At 50.2% G+C, this 19,785-nt stretch overlaps 1 protein-coding gene across 1 annotated transcript in view; it reads left to right on the plus strand.

The window, feature by feature from the left end:
* Positions 1–5,075: 5,075 nt before the first annotated feature.
* Positions 5,076–19,785, plus strand: part of SH3RF3 (SH3 domain containing ring finger 3) — a 338,026-nt gene continuing 323,316 nt past the window's right edge. The window contains exon 1 of the mRNA XM_063087182.1: positions 5,076–5,648. Within this exon, the coding sequence (XP_062943252.1) occupies positions 5,076–5,648 (573 nt within the window). The remainder of the gene's footprint in view (positions 5,649–19,785) is intronic.

A 19,785-nucleotide genomic window follows, 5' to 3' on the forward strand; every position in this document is an offset into this window, starting at 1 on the left:
CCTCCTCCTTCCTCCTCTCCCTCCCTCGTCCTCCCTCCCCACTTTCTCTCCTGCTCTCACTTAGCTCCAGCAGGCCTTCTTCGTATGGCAGGAAGGGTGGCCACCGAAATCCCAGAATCCAAAAGGAAGAGAGAACGACTGCCCCCAATATCTGTTTATAGACCAGACCTCAGGTGAGAAGCTGCCTGAAGCTGCTCAGTTATGTGCCCGTCCCTGAACCAATTGCCTCAAAGGATAGACTATTCTAATTGGTCAACTCAGGCCCCATGGCTGGGCTGTCTGTGCCGGAGCCACAGGTGCAGGCACTGAGGTGGGTGGTCTGTGAGGGCCACGTGGACTGGGATGGGGAGGGTCCCTAAAGGAATGGGTGCTGAGCAGACCAGTACCAGAGGCCCACTACAAAGGTGCTGTGTGTGAGGGGCAGGAGAGCCCCCATACAGACATAACTCATGCTTTGATTCTTCAGCAGGCCACCAATGCCCACTGGTGGTCAACTTGGTCTATCAAAAAGCCCTTCTCTATGTTCAGCTGAAACCTGCCTTCCTGTAACTTCAATTCATTTTGGTTTTCCCACTGACAACAAGGCAAAACGAACATGCTCTTCTAATATGTTATTCCAGCTTAGTGGCTTCAAGGGCCTCATGCACCTTAAGAGGTGCAATATTTTCACCTTCCAGTCTACAGAAGACATGACTCTGGTCCAGACTGTGATATGGCTGTACTTCACTAGCCCCGTGGGCTTCCACACTTGCGGGACGAGCTCTGGTCATCGCACAGCACCACCTGTCTTTGCTGTGAGCTCTGCACTCGTCAGCGCCTGATGTGGAGAATACACTCGGGAGGTATTTATGGAATGAACGAATGGCGCTCCGAGGGGCTCACTTGGATACCTTTCCTGCATAAAGGACATGGGACTGTAGTTGCTGTTCAGTGCAGTGACAACTGTCTCATATTGAGGGCCTTCACTGATCTCTGATTGATAATAAATAGTGTATCAATTGGGGTTCCTGTTGCCAACAACAGCAACTGACTCTGGCTGACTTAAAAACAGAACTAATTAAGTAAAATTGGGAAACCCAAGATCAATAGGAAGGCCAGCAGAGCAGTGGAGGCCGCAGTCCAGGCTCATCACCGCAGTCATGCCCGGGGCTGCCCAGTGATGAGTCTGTTCTCCCTCAAGAGGCCACAGGCTGCTCTGCCCTCAGGTGGCACCAGGCTGTGGATACTGCTCCTATGGCCACCCCCAGCACTGGGATTCCCTGGTGTGCCTCCCAAGGCATAGGAATGCCAGCCAAGCTGGGATCACGTTCCCACACCTCAGCTGGAAAAATAAATATCTATCACCAAGTGGAGGATCTCCCTAATCTAAGAAGGAGTTCAACTTTTGGGTAGCCAAAAACTTGATGCACAGCTGCTCCATCCTTTCTTCTGAGCTTTCTCTTCTCTGAACAGACACCCCTCTTCCTTCAACCTAAATTCATGGATAAGGCCTCCAGATCCCTTACCACCCTGTCATTAATTTTTAGTATCCAGAATTGTAAGTAATCCTGCAAATGTGGTCTGACAAGACCGAGGTACAGTGGGATTACTTCTTTTCACACCCCAACCCCTTAACTTCCATTAAGGCATCTTAAGATTTTATTACTTTTCTAGGCAGCTTTGCTACACTGATGACTCACATTGGCTTGTGGTCGACTGAATTCCCCAGATCTTTTCATGTGAATGGCTGTTAAGCCAGGTCTTCTCAATCACTTACTTACATAATTGCCTTATTAAACATGTGCACATTTAACTGAGTGACATAAAACTGTATTTGTAATACTTCAGCTATTTAGTTCACACCCTTAAATTCCCTTACACTGTAGTACACTATACTTGGCTACTTCAGCCAGAAATTGCAAACTGGTGGTCTCTGGGCCAATTTGGCCACAAATTTATTTTATTTGGCTAATATGGTGTTTTTTGAGAACTAAATTGGTTGCCAACTTCTCGATTTGGGAGATCTCACGTAAAAAGCAGGGAGAGCTGGAAATACTTGGTCATTTTCACAGGGCAATGAGTGCTTGGCTGAGCTGAGCAGCAGCTACTCCCTTTGGCAGGTGCAGACATCATTCACTACAGTCCCCACCATGCCCTATTGCCTTAGCCTAGCCCTCCTTCATCAACCTACATGCTCTGCCCAGCCTCTGAACACATTTGGGTCTGCTGCCTGTCTGTGCGGTGAGAGTTGGCTATGGCAGCAGAGGAATCTGAGAAAGGTGGAGTTCAGCGGCCCTGTGCTTGTTGATGTTTGGCTTGGGTCGTGCATGACAAAGAGGAAACCTGCGGGCAGAGATGCAGTTCTGGCTCCTGGTGGGGGCATCTAGTGTTCCATCTGCCCAGTATGCCACTTCTTCTGGAAACTCTCGCTTCTCTTTTGTGTGCCTCCTGAGGGTGTGGCCAGGTTTCAGATGATCCTCCTCCTGTGACCACTGGTCCAAGCTAGGTGATAGAGTTTTGAAACTTCCAGACTGTGACAGCACTGGATGAGTCTCTTCTCAGCGGCTGATGCCGTTGGATGAAATGCTCATGGAGCTTTGACCATGTTTTCTGTCATGCGGGCTGGGAAGCTGAGGTAGCTGGTGCAAGAGAGGGAAGGCGTGAGTTATACAGAGAAGGGGACAGCAAGGCACACTGGGGACTCTATCTGGCCCAACTCCTAGCCTGGGGTCCTGTGAGATGCCTCTTATTCCTATAATATATTACGCTCCCTTTAAAATCTAGCTGGGGTTGGTTTTTGCTGCTTGCACCCAAAAGCACGCAGGGCACCTCATCACAGGCAACTCCTGCTCTCCGCAAGTTCCCCTGTGCCTGAAGTGCCCCCCTTGTGTCCTGTGTCCACATCACCTGCTTTCGGATCAAGCATTCTGGGTCCTCTCAAAAATTCCCCTTTGTTGTTCCTGAGTGAGGGCTTGAGAAGGAAAGGTGGCTGTGGGAAGGTGCTCTCACTCACTGTGGGGTGTGTTTCCTTCTTGGGAAGTCAGGAGGTCAGGGATGCTGTCTATCTCACACCGTTGCCAGCACTGATGTGAATAACACATACGCAAATCCACACTACTGAGAGACATCTAGGCTTGGAAAGCCATCTGCTGCCACCAGGAGCTAACTTCCCAGGGACGGGAAGCCTGATATCAGCTCAGGATATCTGGAATTGAGATACTAAAATGTAGATTCAAATCACCATTAGCTGAAGAGACTGAGACGTTCTTTCATTCATTCAACTAATATTAATTGAGCACCTACTATGTATCAGGCAGTGCCCCCAAGCACTGAGAATATTACAGTGTAAAAGACATAGCTTATAGAAAGCTTATATTTTCAAGGCATGTGATCGTTATACGTTAGGTTCTGGGGATACAAAAATGAAAATTCAGCCCAATGCTTCACAACTATGAACCCCACCTTTCTCACTTAAAAAATGACGTTAAAATAATTAATTCACAGGGCTGTTTACAGGATTAAATAAAATATTTTGTAGGCACGTTTTGGCATTTAAGCCTCAACAAATATTACTTTCTCCCTGAAAAATAAAAAAAAGTGACACTTACCTTCACAAACTCCAGGACAGCCTAACCCGTAGGCGGGCCCTCGACGCCTCTTCTGATGTTAGCTCCGGCTGGAACCGGCTGTGCAAAGTCCAGCCAGTCTGGTTTGTGCTGGGCCCTGCAGGGGAACGCGGGCGCGCTGGGAACACGAAGCGGCCACGAGGGGGCAGCGCACGGCAGGGAATCTTCGCCGCCGACCCCAGCCCACCGCCAAACTTCCCTGCCGCTCCCGGTCCTCCGTACGTACTTCCGTTGCGCAGAAGCCGGGGCGTTGGGAAGGAGGGCGCCAATTCCCCGTCCTCTGCGCCTCCGGAGGAAAAACTGGAGCGGGCTTCACGGAATCGCGCCGCAGCGGGCGCTGGAGCCCCTCGCACTGCGCCGCCAAGGGCGCGGAGCGGAGCCGGGCGCCTCGGACCTGCGACTCCGGAGAGGCCCCGCTGGCGGCGCGGGGAGTCTGCGCGGGCCCAGGGCGCAGCCGCCAACCCGCACGCCCTCCCTTCCTGCCTCGCGGGCATCCCCACGCCCACACCCGCAGCTCGGGGCTGTCACTTCTGCGCGCCGCCTGGAAAGGGGACAGGACCGAGAGCGCGCCGGGAGTCGTCGGGGAGGATGCCCGGGCGTCGGCTACGTCCCCAAGCTGCCCGCCGGCGCTGGCGAGGAAGGCAGTAAGAATAACGCCGCCCAAACTTTCCTTCACAGCAGCGTCGGGAGGAAACGTCCCTCTCTGAGGATCGCGGACAGCCCAAAGACGACTTGGGGCGTCCGGAGGGGACAGGGCTGAGCCTGCGCAGGAGGAGTTCCCGGGAGCCCTGGAGGTGCTATAAGGAGCAGGGCCAGTCGCCGGCGTGCACCCAGAGAAGGGAGATCTAGCGGGCGCGGCGCCTCGTTCCCTGAGCCCCGCAGAGACCGTGACCTCTGCGCGCCCCCCGCGCACGTGCTCGCGGCCGAGGAAGAGGAAGGGTCCGCCTGAACCTGCCAGGGTGCAGGCACTCGGGGTCAGGCCGGGGGCGCATGGAGGCCCCGCGGGGGCGGTGCGGCTCGCCAGCGGCGCGGGGGAGCGCGCACGCCGCTCCCCGGCCTCCCTGGGGACTCGGCCGGCCGCTCCCCGCACTTCCCGCCGCGGGGCTCCCGGCCGCGAGCAGTGGCTCTGAGCGCAGAGCCCGCTGAGCGTCGTGCCGGGCGGCCCCCGCGCCCCCAGAGCGGGGCAGACGCGCGGCGGGACAGGTGTAGTCCGTAGCCGCAGGCGCCGCGCTCGGAAGGACTGGGCGGGCTCCGCTGGCCAGGAGTTGGCTCGCCGCGCGCGGAACTCCGGTCCCCGCCACGCAGGCCGGTGCTCGCGCCACTGTGCACCGCCGCGGCCGGGGCCTGGGGCCGCCAGCCCGAGTGAAGCGAGTCGCAGCGGAGCCCAGCTTCCCATCGGCCGCCCGGGTGCGGTCCTGATGCCCGCCGGCCCCGGGACCTAGGCAGCTGCGCGCGGCCGCCGCCTGCCCCATGCTGCTCGGAGCGTCCTGGCTGTGCGCGTCCAAGGCGGCCGCGGCTGCTGCGCAGAGCGAGGGCGAGGAGGACAGGCCCGGTGAGCGGCGGCGGCGGCGGGCGGCGGGCGCGGCCGCGGGGTCGGACGAGGACATGGACGAGTCGTCGCTGCTGGACCTGCTGGAGTGCTCTGTGTGCCTGGAGCGCTTGGACACCACGGCCAAGGTGCTGCCGTGCCAGCACACCTTCTGCCGCCGCTGCCTGGAGAGCATCGTCTGCTCGCGCCACGAGCTGCGCTGCCCCGAGTGCCGCATCCTGGTGGGCTGCGGCGTGGACGAGCTGCCGGCCAACATCCTGCTAGTACGCTTGCTGGACGGCATCCGCCAGCGGCCCCGCGCGGGCGCAAGCCCCGGCGGCAGCCCTCCCGCGCGCCCTGGCCCCGGCCCCGGGGCGGTCCCCGCGCTCGCGGGCGGCGGGGGCGGCGCGGCGGGCGGCGCCCCCGACTCCCAGGTCTTCCGCCCCGAGGCGTCGGGCAGCGCCACCGTCAGCCTGCGCGAGCTGGCGACCAGCAGGAGCGTGCCGGTGGCAAAGGTGGGTGTCCGCCCCGCGGCGCGGTCCACGGTGTGCGGGAGCGTGAGCGCGTGGGTGTGGGGGCAGAGATGAGCAGAGGACCCCCGAGGTGGCTCCGCGTTGACCAACTCCTTCGCCTTGCTCTTCCTTTCCCAACTTCGCTTTCCTTCAGGAACTCCATGCACGTTCCCCCCTTCAGTTCCCACGTGCAACTCTTGGGCACGTGCCCCACCGCCACCCTCACCCCCGCCCTGAAATTCTCGTCCGCACTTGCTGTAGGTCCATCCCCCCGTCTGGAATCCTTTCTCCCACCACCTGCGCTTGCTCTGTGGCATCTGGTCCCAGGGCACCTCCCCTTCTGTTCCTGTGTGCGAACACCCCATCCTCCCGCGGGCTGAGCGTGCCGCCCTGTTCTGTCGCTTACCCCCCATCGCTTGGCCTGGCCAGTCACCCCGCCTCTTTTAACTTTACACCGCCCTTCCATCTCCACAGAAATGGCCTTCGCCCCAGACTGTTTCTCTACACCCTCCTGTCCTGCCTGCAGGAAAGTTAGTGCTTAGCGGTTCAGTTTCTGATGGTTGCTGGAAGCGGGCGGGCCTCCTGCTTGCGTGTCTGGCCAGGGAGGAGAGGGCGGAGGGAAGCGTGCCATGGGTTTGGAAGAATGCAGATTACAACTCCCTTTAGCAAGAGGGAAGGAATTAACTTGGAGGCCCCAGAAGCGTTTTGGCTCAGCCCTGTTTGGACTTAGGGACTTGGCAGTGTCTGTCAGGAAGCCATGGTCCTCTCCTGGGCTCTCAGGCAGGGTTGTATTACATGTGGGTCGTTATTTATTATTATTATTATTTGTGTACCTACATTGTATGGCCCTCACTGCTTCTGTTTTAGTTGAAAGACCTTCTCTGGAGGGGTTCAGGGATTTGGTTTCAGAAGTTTCTTATTACAGGTCATTTCACACCCTTTGCTACTTTGGGAACCGTTATGGGGAGGGGGTTAGTCCATGGCATGCTGACTTAAGTGAGAAACAAGGTACCCATGTTTTGGAATTTCTTTAAATGGAGAAAAAGCACATGTAAAGGTTAAAAAAATATACATTGTTCTACAAGAATTATCATTTGTTTTAGAGAACATGACCTTATTTATCTACTTTTGACAATTTAAGGTAGTGCATAATCCTTCCAGTATGTGTAATCCTGAAACTGAGAAAATTCTACTCAGCATTGCAACATCTCTAAGGTTAGGAACTTAAGCCCTTGGGTGTTGAACTTGAGTTAAATGTCATACTTTGCTAAATTGTGTTTTTTCCATGGATCAGGAAGAATGGACAGTCAAATATAGTCAAGAAGTCACTTGGGGTCATGGCTGAAGGGGAATTTTTTTCTTCGGTTTTACTTGTGATTAAGTCCAGCTACATGCTTGTGCTAGAGATTTTCAAACTTTTCCTGTCCTTGCTGTTTTTAATGTAAGGTATAATAATTAAATATCTTTATTTGCAAAATAAGTGGGTCACCTCCTCCTGCTCTTAAGAATTATATGATTTTTGGAACCTTGCTTCTAGTAAAATGCTGGGACATTTTGATGACCTTGTGTTTACAGACGTCCTCCCAGTTTATTTTAGAAGAATTGTTTTGACCAGGAGGTCAGGAGGTAACCTCTGAAATGCCAAAGGAAATACTTAGCCTGGAGGCACCTCCTGGAACTCTTGTGACGTTTGTAGCATTCTTTAGAACTTGTCAAAGGGGTTGAAGCTTGTAACTTTTAGTAATGATGCTTAGTAACAGGGAATTGGTGTTTGTTGACTAGATTTTGAGATTGTTGTTGACTTTCCCTGTGGGCACAAAGACTGTGTTCATGACTTTCTGTGCTTTCGGGAACTTTTAGGACACGTTTTCTTTCTTTCTTTCCTCTGTGTTAACTAAGGGCAACCCTAAGGCCTTTCTTCACAGGCCTACCTCAGAGGGCCTAAGTTCAGGTTCTAGGAAGAGTCTGAATTAAATCCAGTCTTACATTTGATCATTTTCAGAGGAGAGAAAGTAGTGGAGGTGGGGATTGTAATACTTCCTGGCTTCTCATCTACTGGTTTCTAGCAGTCGGTGGGGGTCTTCTTGGTGGATCAGAAGTTCTGCATGCCCTGTTTATACAACCCCTCCAGGGTGATAGCATTGGGTCCTCTGGGGGACAGGGATGGGGTGGGGAAGGGGAAAGGGATTGCAATAGAGTGCTGCATGTCGAGTAACCCTATAAATTTGTCAGGTAAAGACTTCAGCTGAAAATTACTTCCAAATAGGCTTTTGGTACTTTACCGTCCTCTGGAATTGCTTTGACTTCCCCTAGCAAAACTGAATGCGTGATATTGCTCCACGTTGTTTAAAGATGGGCACTCATTTCATCACTCAGCAAATGCCATGTATTCCTTAATAGCAGGTAACCATAAACATGACAATGCCCTGTGCTCCTCAAACCTTCTTTTGGGCCAGTTGGGATATGTCAACTTTTTAGATATGTATATAAACAAATGCTGTAGTTGCTTATCTTGTTTATTTTATTAATTTACTTACTGTTAGACATTGGGACTGCTTCATGTATAAAATGTATTAATTTTTATTTGGTTTCACTTGCAGTTCATGAAACAAGTTTTTCCAAACTCTTCACTTTTTCATCAGGGTTTTGGTTATCAACAGAGTACTTGGAGTCCCCTAACCTGGTTAGCAGAGCCTCTCAGCTATGCTTTCACCTGAGCCATTTGAGATAAAGCATTTTTTTTCAATGATGCCATCCCTGGAAATTTTATACCAAGGTACAGGTACCCATTGCCTAACCTTACCCATTGTTGGTCTCTTCATTTGCTTGTTGGCAAATACTATATATGTGTTGCTTCTTAAAGCGTGTTAATATGTGTTGCTTTTCAAAGTGATTAAAAAAATCCTGTTTTAATGGTACTGTCCAACCATTGCAATTCCTAATGTGTGCTCAATTTCTCAGCCTAACTTTTTGTTTATTGCTTTGTTTTTACAATTTTGCGGGGGAACCCCTTTAATACCTCAACCAGCATTGATAGGCTTTTTTCAGGGCAATGTGTTTTGATAAAAGGGTTTTCTCGTTCCAAATTGAGTAGTAATTCAAAAAGTGCTTTTTAATATGAGAGTTAATAAGGACTCAGATATACACAATTCCAGGTTTTTTCTTAATTGTTTTTTAAAAATTTTTCTTGACTTATATTTGGGCGTATACAGAACTTACTATGTGCCCACACTGTGCCCAGCACTATTCCAGTGAACGAGCCTGGCGTGGGCTCTCCTTACAGAGCTGACTTGAGGGGCAGGGGACAGAAGCCGTTCCACTCTTGGCTCTCAGAAGGGCCACTAAGCACTGCCTGGTGTTGATCCAGAACTCTGTGAAGTTTAAGAGGAAGGAATTTTAACAAATTAAAGAACTATAGAAAGCTTGGGCAGTGCCTCTGATGATATAAAAGTAGGCTTTAGAACCTAATTCATGTGTCTGTACTGTGTATCTTGAAGTACCAGAGGTTCTGTTTAAATTGGACCCTTTTGAAAATCTTTTCTATGTCTCTCAGACAGTGTGACTGGGACCTAATAATGGAAAAAGTAAAATGAATTGGAAAATCATAAAAAATGGGATCAATAAAATATTTTATTTTGTAAACACACACATCTGTGATTTTTTCACCGTATTTTTAGATGCAGGGCTGAGTACTTTTCTTTGAGTTCCAGATTATCTTTCTAGCTGAAACTACAGCCTCCATTTATTATTTTTGTATTTTCTTTTAAGTGGAATGAGAACTAAGAGGCTCTCAATGAATTCTGAGTGGCGCATCCTTCCAGATTTTAAGTAATTCCTCCTCCCCAGTGTTTTATGTTCTCATTCACACCGATTTGATCATTTCAAAGCAATCTGCCTTTGCTGTATATTTCCTAAGCAGTCATCTTGCTGTCCTAAGGGGCAACTTTTTTAAAAATTTCCACTCAAACTTCCTTGGTTACATAATATTTAATTCAAGTATATATGAGGGGTCTTCAAAAAGTTCATGGAAAGATTCATATTGTCTATGTATCTATCTATTTTTAAATGACATCTATTGATCACACGTGCACATTTATGGGGTATAGGGTTATATTTCAATACGTGTGTATAATGTGTGATGATCAAATCAGGGCACATTATCTTTTAATTCCATTTTTCCATGAACCTTCTGAAGTACCCTCGTATTTGCTATTCGGAGCACAACTTGCCTAAACATAGTTGGGAAGGACAAGGGATTCCTGATCAGCACAGGTCTGTGGCTGGCCTATTGCTGGGGACTGTGGGCTCGGGTGGGTGGGGGCCTTACACCGTCTTGCAGAGAAGGTGGAGTCTTGCTGAGTGCGCTGGCCATCTAGCGGGAGGCCAGGTTGAGGGTGTCTGTGGTGTCTGGAAGCAAACTACCATGGTCTTTGGTTATGGGCAGTTGAGAAGCTTCTACCTGAGATTTTCTATTTAGCAGTTGCTGAGTACGTACCATGTGCTGGGCACGTTGACATGTATCACCTATGAAAAGTTCACAGTAATCCTGTGAAGTGGCTGGTGGAATTACTATTTTGAGGCCAGAGAGATTGACATATGGGCAAGTCAGACAGCTAGGAAGTGATGGAGTTGGGATGTGCCCTCCCTCTCCTTCCTCAGCCCTTCTCTTCTGCTCTGCTCAGTTGGGATGTTGTTGTGTTTGGCTTTGGGTGTAATAAGGACTCCTGAGGAAAAGGCCAGCACTTGGGAGGCCTCCCAAAAAGCCAGATAGCTCACACGGTAGCAGACAACAGGCTGATGTGACAGCTGAGTTGCAGCGAAGTCCTTTTCAGAAGGCCCCTGAATATAGAAACAGCATCTCTGAGACTTCCAGCAATGTTGTGTTTTAGTTCATAGCCTGTTAGTGAATGATCTGAACTACCATTCACTGAGTGCCTGCTGTGTGCCCGGAGCTCATGGAATGTCTGCTGTATGCTGAGGGTTGAGTAGGGGATTTAAGTGTGTCTCATCCGTTCTTTTCTACAACTCAGCAAGGCGGCTGGTCACGTAGCTGGGGAAGTCAGGCTCCAAATGACCTTGCCGAGCGGCACATGATTAATAGGGTGTTACTTGAAAGACGAACTCTGGGCTGAATGCTAACCAGTTTCGTGGTTAGAGAAGCCTTCTTACTCTGTGACAGACTCGGCTAACTAGTGGTCATGGTCCTAAACATAGGCAGCACTGAACCTTCGATGCGCCATGCTGTGCCCCTCAGCGCATACACACTTCCAGCTTGGGGTGCCATCTTGTGAACCCCTGGCCTGTGCCAAGTGCAGGGGTGTGGGCAGTGGGGAAGAGCAGCGTCCCGGTTATGGCTTGGTGCAGGTGACAGGCAGCCCTCCGCAGGTGGTGTGAGCAGCACATTAGGAGCCTGAGTGGCTGGGCTGCTGCCCAGGGCTCTGCACTCTCCTCAGGGACCTCGTCTGTTCTGCTTCTCTGCCTCTGTGATGGCCTAACCCTCAGGCCACCCACTAGGTCTTGAGACAGAGGCAGTGGCTTCAGGTGCCACATCCCCACAACAACACACAGATGTGGAGAAGGGAGGCTTTCTTCCCCTTGCGGTCTGTCCCCAAGTCTCTGAGCAAACTCTGGCCACCCTCACACACCTCCCCTCATGCCTTGGGGGTGGTGTCCTCCTGGAATGAAGCCCACCATTTCCCCTGGGGTACGTAGAGTCCCATGAGGAAAAGGGTGAGGGGTTGGGCACTCAGTGGGCACAGGGGTTGGGAGTCCCAGCACAGGGCTTTAATCCTGGCTTCCTCACCTCCTCACTGGGTGCCCTGGGCACATAGGCTTGCTCTCCTGAGCTGCCTTCTCAGTGAAGTGGGGATCCTGTCTGCTCCGCTGGGTAGAGGGGATAACGGACCTGCAGTGCCTGGCACACGTGATTGGCTGTCATTGCGGTGCCTGTTACTAATTCAAAAATCTTGAGGTCTGTTCTCACCAGTGAGACACGCCTCACAGGGCATGCCTTACTGCTGGTGGATTTATTGTATATGGTAGCCTAGATTAACGGTATGTGTATATGTGTGTGAATATATGTGTGCGTATGTGTATGTGGATATGTGTGTGTTTGTGTGTATGTGGATCGGTGTGTATATATGTGTGTATGTGGATAGGTGTGTATGCGTATGTGTATGTGGATATGGATAGGTGTGTGTTTGTGTGTGTGGATGTGGATAGGTGTGTGTGTTTGTGTGTATAGGTGTGTTTGTGTGTGTGTGGATGTGGGTAGGTGTGTTGTTTGTGTATGTGGATAGGTGTGTTTGTGTGCATGTGGATGTGGGTAGGTGTGTGTATGCATGTCTATGTGTGTCTGTGTATGTGAATGGGTGTGTCTGTGGGTGTGTATGTGCATGTGGATGGGGTGTGTGTATATGTATATGTGGGTAGGGGTGTTTGTGAGTGTGGATGGGGTGTGTGTATGTGTGGATAGGTGTGTGTGGGATAGGTGTGTGTGTGTGTGTGTGCATGCATGTGTGTTTGTTGTGGGGCCTTTAGTCAAAGTCAGCCTGTGCCATGGTGACTGGATTGTTGAACATTATTGGACATCTAAGCTGAGTGGTTGCTTGAGTCTGTTTGTTTCACCTTTTAAATTGCTCCAAGTATTATCTTTGCCATCAAGGGCGGTGTTCCTGATCTTTAAAAGTGTCATTAAAGTGAAAAATAGTCTAAACTGTAATCTGCTTTAAGAAAGACTGCAGAGGAGAGTAATGCTGCTTGTTGCTGATCCAGCCGGCGGCAGGCTCTCCTGAGAGCGAGCCCACCTCTTCAACCTGAGGGCACAATGGCTTATCTGTGGCTGCCTGAGACTGGCTGCTTGGTGGCTGGCGCTGGGCAGAATTCTACCCAACCATTTCTCTATTCTGGCATCTGGGAGCCTGCCTGCTTGCTGTGGCAGGACAAAATTGGGTCTCAAGTATGCAGTTGTTTCCAGTGTGTATTTGAGTTCAATCTGTGTTCGATCTCCATCTTTTGCAGTCAACAGTCTTTTTCGAGGAAAGTTTTTGAAATACAACATTAGCAAGCCTTTGGTTAGGGGGAAATGCTCTTTGGAACACCACTCCAAGAGACCAAGCTCAGTTTTGATCAGATTTGCCTTGGATCTCTTCAATTTGATGCATGAGGACACACATGGTACGTCCTCTTGGAGTCTTCGTTAACCCTAGGAGAACAGGTGCCAGCTGAAGGTGCTGGTGGTGGTGAACAGTTTGCAGATAGTGCTCAGATACTGACCTGGCATGAGCCTCCCTTTTCCCACCAGTGAACTCAGAATGAAAAGTGTACAAACTGGTGGCCTGACCCAGAATCTCCCCACAGGCTGCCCACTTTGGCCCTCAGTGGCTCTTGAATATTTAGTGATGCAGCTGTCCTTTGAGAGATTTGCAGGAGAATCCTGGAGGAATCTCTTCTCTCTCCCACTGCATGCACTGTCTGCTGATGCAGTGGTTGTCTGCAAACATGAAGATACTGTGGTATTTGCGCTGCTGCTTAATGGAGTGTGTACATAATGCTCACATGAATTTACATGAGTTTACACAAATTAGGATTCACCACAGGAACTCAGGTCAGTAGGAGTATTGAGACAATTTACCGCGCTAACACGGGGCAGATGTGAGTGTGCTGGAGCCATGAGCATGGACAGCAGGGGAGGGAGCCTTCCGCAGTGTTCAGGCAGGACAGCCCAGAAGCCAGGAGTTATGGGAGCCTTCATGGAGAAGTGGACTGTGGGTGCATCTCTCTCCACTTCACTGGACACACACTTGCACACCTGCTGGGTACCAGGCACTACAACACATACCGGGGTACCTGGGATGAACATCGCATTGGTTTCTGTTTATAATGTGATGGAATTATTTCCATTTAGGTAAGAACCCAGATATGCTGCAGAGCAAAACCTGTGTCTGCAACTTTTTATTCTGTGTTGATCTGGCAGGAATTTCTAAAGAAGAAAGTGGCATTTGTGTGGTTTGGGCTTGCAGGGTTTGCAGCAGGTCTCACCTCATAGGCTTCTTCCTCTGTCGTCTGGATTTGCCGGAAGGAGACTTTGCACTTGCGCTTTCTGGGCCTTCCATGTTCATGGTAGGAATGGAAGTGGCGAGGAAGGCTCTTGCATAGCGGGACGCTTGGTGAGACAACATGCCACTCCTCTCTCAGTTTCCTCTGCAGCTTGGTCATGTGGGCAGCACCTTTGGAGGTGTCTGCCCTCTGCTAGCCCATGACGGGAGGCCCCCATGTGCCCATGACCAGGAGGCAGGGCTGTGCTGCTGTAGCTAGAGTGATGGAATCAGGTGTGTCTGGCACAGTTTTTGAAGCTTCTTTTGATTTTCAGGGGTCATTTTTCAGCATTAACACTACCTTAGGTGAAAATGATGGGTCTAAGACACATTAACAGAAAACTATGTTTTATTTGTTCATCTAGGATGAGTCCAGAGGTACTGGATAGAAAGAAGAAAGGTTAGGGAGGCGTAGGCATGTTTCAGTAAGTGGTTGGAGGTTCCCTAGTCTTATCAGACACCATGAGCTGTGATCAGCAGCTGCTTTTGCTTTCAAAGACTAATTGGTTAGTCCTCTGCAGCTTTGCCTGCCAGTGTTGCTCTTTGATTTGAAGGGTCAAAGAATCCTTCAGATGATTACTAAACACTCGGGATGCTTACCCATGTGGGTCAGAAAAGCTCTGCAGGGGCCAGGGCGGCCACATCAAGGGACAGGTCATCTTCTTGAGGTCTTGCAAGTGTGGAGCACCTTTGAGGGATGAATGCAGTGTCAGACACGTATATTTATTTCTTGTATAGAGAGTTCTAGAAAATGTGGGGACAATGTTGTGGTGCTTCAGTTCTGTGTGTGGGAGAAACAGCAGCTTAGGAGTTAGTCGTGGAAGAATGCGCATTGCTGCTGTTACCGGGACTTCGAGGCTGTTTCAAGCATTAGCTTGATGCTTCATTTGCTGGCAGGGCAGCAGCAAATTCTGAGTAATGTCAGCTGTTGTCATTTTTGTATTGAATGAGTTCTTCTGGAGCAGGTCAGTCAGGGCGTAGTGCCTGTGCAGCCAACGGCTGCAGGTTCCTTCTAGTTTCTCCTTTCTGTCCCCCTACCTCCCTTCTTCCACATGAGGAAGTGGCCCCTGTCCTCAGGGTGTGCATGCCCCACCTGAAAACCACCACGCTAAAGGGCATATAGAGTGAATGGTGGCCTGGGTGCTGGGGCTGTAGGGCTGTCACCAGGGCCCTGAGTGCTGCTCTTGAAGTCTGGCCCCAGATGATTGGTGTTAATGATTAGTTCAGCCCGCAGATATATTTATTGGCTGCCCACCTTGTTGCACGCACTCAATTAGGCACCGGGATATACATTGGTCATAAAACCTGAAATGAATCCTGCCTTCTTGGAGCTGGCAGTGTAGAGGGAAGTGTAAACAGTAGCCATAGATACAGCGTCACATGTTGTAGTAAGAGGTGTGAAGATCCTGGGGTGGTGGGCCACATTCGAACCCACTGTGGAGTCCTGGGTTAGTGACTCTGAATTCAGTTGTGTAGCTTATTTTCTTTTTCCAAATATATCCTCATACTTACCGTTTATGGATAAACCAGTGGATTCCTTAACCCCTTATAATCATATTCCAAATTCTGCGTAACTTAAAAATTGCATTCCTGTTGCCCCCTGCTAGTACAGCTAAAGGTAATTAAAGCTGGAAGCATTTGCACAAGATAATGCTTGCAGAGCATGCAGAACTGGGCACATAGCTTGGGTTACATTGATGTGAGGGGTAACCAGTGAGACTAACCTTTTTCTGCTGAGTTCGTGATGCTGTGGGCAGATTTTATCACTAGCAGTGATGGTCTGGACCAAGTTTGTAGTCTAAACATGTGCGAATGAGAGGTGGTTGCTGACGCATGATCACACTGCTGAAGAAGGGCAGCCCTGTTATCCCGGAGCAGCAGTCCTCCTGTGCCTTCCCTGAATTTTTCATGACCGCAGCAGGGGAAAGACTTCCAATGCTAAAATCTGTTTTTTGCATTAACTTTAGAAATATGGTTTTCATGGAATTGGCAGTTTATTTGGTGTCCGGTTTGACAAACTAAGCTTTGACATATGCATAGTAATGTAAGTTTTCCTGGACTTAAAGTTGTTTCCCTCAACATCCCAAATAAAGTGCTCGGTGTCGGATTCTGTGGAGGACTTGCAGCCCTGTATTGAACCGCACAGTGGAGAAGAGCACCCAGAAGGCATCAGTAGTCCCGTGAACAGTGGCTGGCAGTTGTCCAGCTCATGTGTCTGTTCCTTGATAGCCTGATGTCTGGACTTGTGCACTCCAGGTCCAGGTCAGAAGGGGCAGCACAATCCGTGTTTTGTGTATGCAGATTTGTATTTATAGGCAGGTGGAGGCTGTCTCCAGGACAGCTGCTTTAAAGAAATGGAGTGGTTTACTGATCAGAGGTGGTGACTCAAGAAGTATTGAAACTGTGCCCACCTAACTCCCATGACGAGGCTGGGGTGGGCAATACAGGCCAGCAGAAAGCTTTCCTGTCCGTGTGGGGCGGCTGCCGTCCCCCAGCCCAGTTTCTGGCCTCTCCAGGGGGTGTGTGTGGACGCACATGGCCCCTCCCTTGCCGATGTTAGCACTTTCAGCACTGGCCCATGCGTCATGTGTCCTTGGTGAGCTACAATCCTGCTTATGCTGCCTTTATGTACTGATGCTCTTTTTCTGTTTTCCCTATACTTCAGCAACTTCTTGCTTTTCGAATTTTGGTGTTATAAGAGAATTTTTTCTTCTTTCCGCAGGAGGCATATGTACTCTATGATAATCTGTGAGGTGTGGTTGATGTGAATTGCAATATTTCCTGTGTCCCCAAACTAATCAATGCGTCCCCTGTGAACCTCAGCACCACATGGTCTGGCCCCTCCTGTACCGATTTCCACTGAACGCTTCCATGGCCGTAAGACCTCTGGGCTGAGAAGCCCTTTCTAGGGCCCCTGGCTGTCCATCTGGGTTTGTCATGAACTGCACAATCCCTGCAATAGCCCTGACAGCCAGCCCCTGTGGTGGGCACCTGGGCAGGACCTCCCTCGGTGGCCCAGTAGCCTTCCTTCAGGTGCAAAGGTGGCAGCACAGCCCCAGTGTCCACACTGCCCTTTCTTCTGTCTCTCTTCCCTGCAGTTTCTGGTTCCATTTTTATTTCCTCGAGCTGTTTGTGGTGCTCTTTCTTCACTCTCCCTTCTGTGGGCTGTGTGTTTTTCTGAGAGTTGCTGCCTTGTTGGCCCTTTAAATTGGCAGAATCTTATCTATAGGTAAGTTAGTTGTCTTGCCCCAGTCCCCTTGCCGTGGCATTCACAGTGCCATCCCCATCATCCTGTGCTCGTGGAGGGGCAGGAGCCACCTCGGGCACAGACCCACTTCCCAGGCCAGGGCCAGGCCCAGGTGTGCAGCTGAGGCCTGAGCTGCACAGACTATCTCGGGCTGGCAGGTCCTGCACAGGTGCAGACCTAGGCTCTCCAAGATCTGATGTGCGTTAGGGTGCAGGTCCCGGGGGCGGGGGTGGCACTTGGGGGTAATAGTGAGCCTTGAGAGAACAGTCAGGCTTCGAGGTCAGCACTCCAGAGAGGAAGCAGAGTGCTTGTATTAGTCTGTTTTGTGTTGCTATAATAGAATACCTGAGACTGGGTAATTTATAAAGAACAGAGGTTTATTATGCTTATGATTCTGGGACAGCTGCATCTGGTGTGTGCCTCAGGCTGCTTCTGCTCATGGCGGAAAGTGGCAGGCAGCCGGTGGGTACAAGCAGATCACATGGCGAGAGGAAGCAAGAGGGAGAGGGGAGGTGCCAGGTCTTTTAAACAACCAGCTCTCGCAGGAACTAGTAGAGCGAGATCTCACTCACTACCCCTCTTTCCCCAAGGAGAGCATTAATCCATTCACGAGGGATCCGCTCCCATGACTCAAACAGCTTCCAGTGCTGCTACATTGGGGATTAGATTTCCACATGAGTTTTGGTGGGGAGAGCACATCCAGACTCTATCAGTGCTCATCTCCTCCATGCAGGGGAACAGGCCTCCTGAAGGTAGCAGCAGGAGGTGGGGCCATGACAGAGAAGGAGTCTTCAGAGCAGCCACCTTTTGGGGCCATGAAGGGCTACCCACTGGGCTCCCCAGCTGTGCTCAGCCTGCTGGCCCAGCCTCCCTGCTGCAGGCCCTTTGGGTGGCGCAACCCTTTCTGCACTCGGTTAGTCACATGGCACTTCACCTCCTGTCCCACCAGGTGTTCCTCCAGAGAGGTCTCCCCAGGGTGTCTTGTTGTGTGCCCAGAGCTTTTGTACAGCCCCACTGGTCCTCTTGTTCGCCCCATGCCATCTGCTGGTGGGGCTGCCCTCGGGTGCCAAGCGGCCTGTACCATTGTCATCCCTGGCTGCAGCTGTGTGCTTCCAGTCCCCTTTAGGTGGGCTCGGGTGTGTTCATGACCTAGTAAGCAATGTGTTTCCATTTTTTTGCCAGCTCCCCTGGCTCCCCTTCCTGCCCTTTCTATTGATGTGCTTCTCAGGAGCACAATGTGCTTCCTCTGATTTCAACATCAAATTGTGGTGTTGTCTCCCCAAACTTGGAGTCAGATGTGTGTCCCATGTCCTCTCAAGCTGTGGCTCACCCTAGCACCCTGCATGCACCTGGCTGGCAGGTGTGCACTTGTACAAGTCTGCTGGGTGGGTTCTAGCAGTGGGCAGGGGGAGCTGGGTGGCATGTGCAGTAAGCCAGAAGGGACATTCACTGAGGGGGGACTTTCAACCTGACTTTTGTCCTCAGGTATCAGGCTGGGTCACAAACCCTGCAAACCCATCCTTTGCAGGTTGTGAGGTAGGTAGTTGGAAAAAGATTCTGGGAGCCACTTGCAAGGTTGACGTGCTTTATTTGGATGCTAGCTCAGACCCCAGTGGATTGGAGCCATTGTCTTTTATGCTAGAGTCAGAGAGCCAAGGAACACATGGGTGCACATGCACAGTTATACCACTCTTACATAATGTATTTACAGCAGACATGCTGAGTCATGCTCAGCTGGATATGCGATGAGGGAGTCTGACCATCCTGTCTCCATTTTCCTCACATCAGGCTAGTCCATCCTCAGAAGCTTCACTTGGTTGTCTGCTGGGTTACAGTGGGGGCTACACATCTGGAGTCTCTTGACAAGGATAGCCAAGCAGAGTGTGGGTGGGTCAAGGCTTCTTTTCTTTTCATTTTTATTGAAATATAATTGATTGTACATATCTGTGGGGTAGTGTTGAATATCAGTACCTGTATGCAATAAGTGATGCTCATATCAGAATAATTAGTATTTCAACATTATACTACGTAACCATGTTTTGTGTCCCTTTATAAATTTGTCCCCTAATCCTTCTCCCTTCTGCTTTCCCCACTCTGGTGTCCTCAGCTCTGTTTTCTCCTTTTGAAAGTTCAATGAATTATTGTGATTGTTATATCTTCCTTTTTTAATTTATTTGTTTATATTAGCTTCTACTTATGAGTGAGGACACTTGGTATTTCTCTTTTTGTGCCTGGCTTATTTCACTTAATATAGTTTTCTCCAAGCTCATCCATGCTGCTGCGAATGGCAGAATTTCATTCTTTTTATGGCTGAGTAGTATTCCAGTGAGTACATATACCACATTTTCCTTATCCAGTTGTCTGTCAGTGGACATTCAGGATGGTTTCAACTCTTGGCTATTGTAAATAGAGCTGTGATAAACATGGGAGAGCAGGCATCCTTCGACATGATGATTTTCATTCCTTTGGGTAGATACCAAGCAGTGAGATTGCTGGATCATATGGCAGTTCCATCCATACATGTTTGAGGAATCTCCATACTGTTTTCCATAATGGCTTAGCTAATGTACATTCCCACCAACAACGTATAAGAGTTCCCCTTTCTCCACATCCTAACCAGCATTTGTTATTTTCTGTCTTTTTGATACTAGCCATTCTTTTTTTTTTTTTTTTAATTTTTATTTTATTTTTTTAAATTTTATTTTGTCGATATACATTGTGGCTGATTATTGCTCCCCATCACCAAAACCTCCCTCCCTTCTCCCTCCCCCCTCCCCCCCAACAATGTCCTTTCTGT

The sequence above is a fragment of the Cynocephalus volans genome, chromosome 2, assembly GCF_027409185.1.
Source record: "Cynocephalus volans isolate mCynVol1 chromosome 2, mCynVol1.pri, whole genome shotgun sequence".
Lineage (NCBI taxonomy): Eukaryota > Metazoa > Chordata > Mammalia > Dermoptera > Cynocephalidae > Cynocephalus > Cynocephalus volans.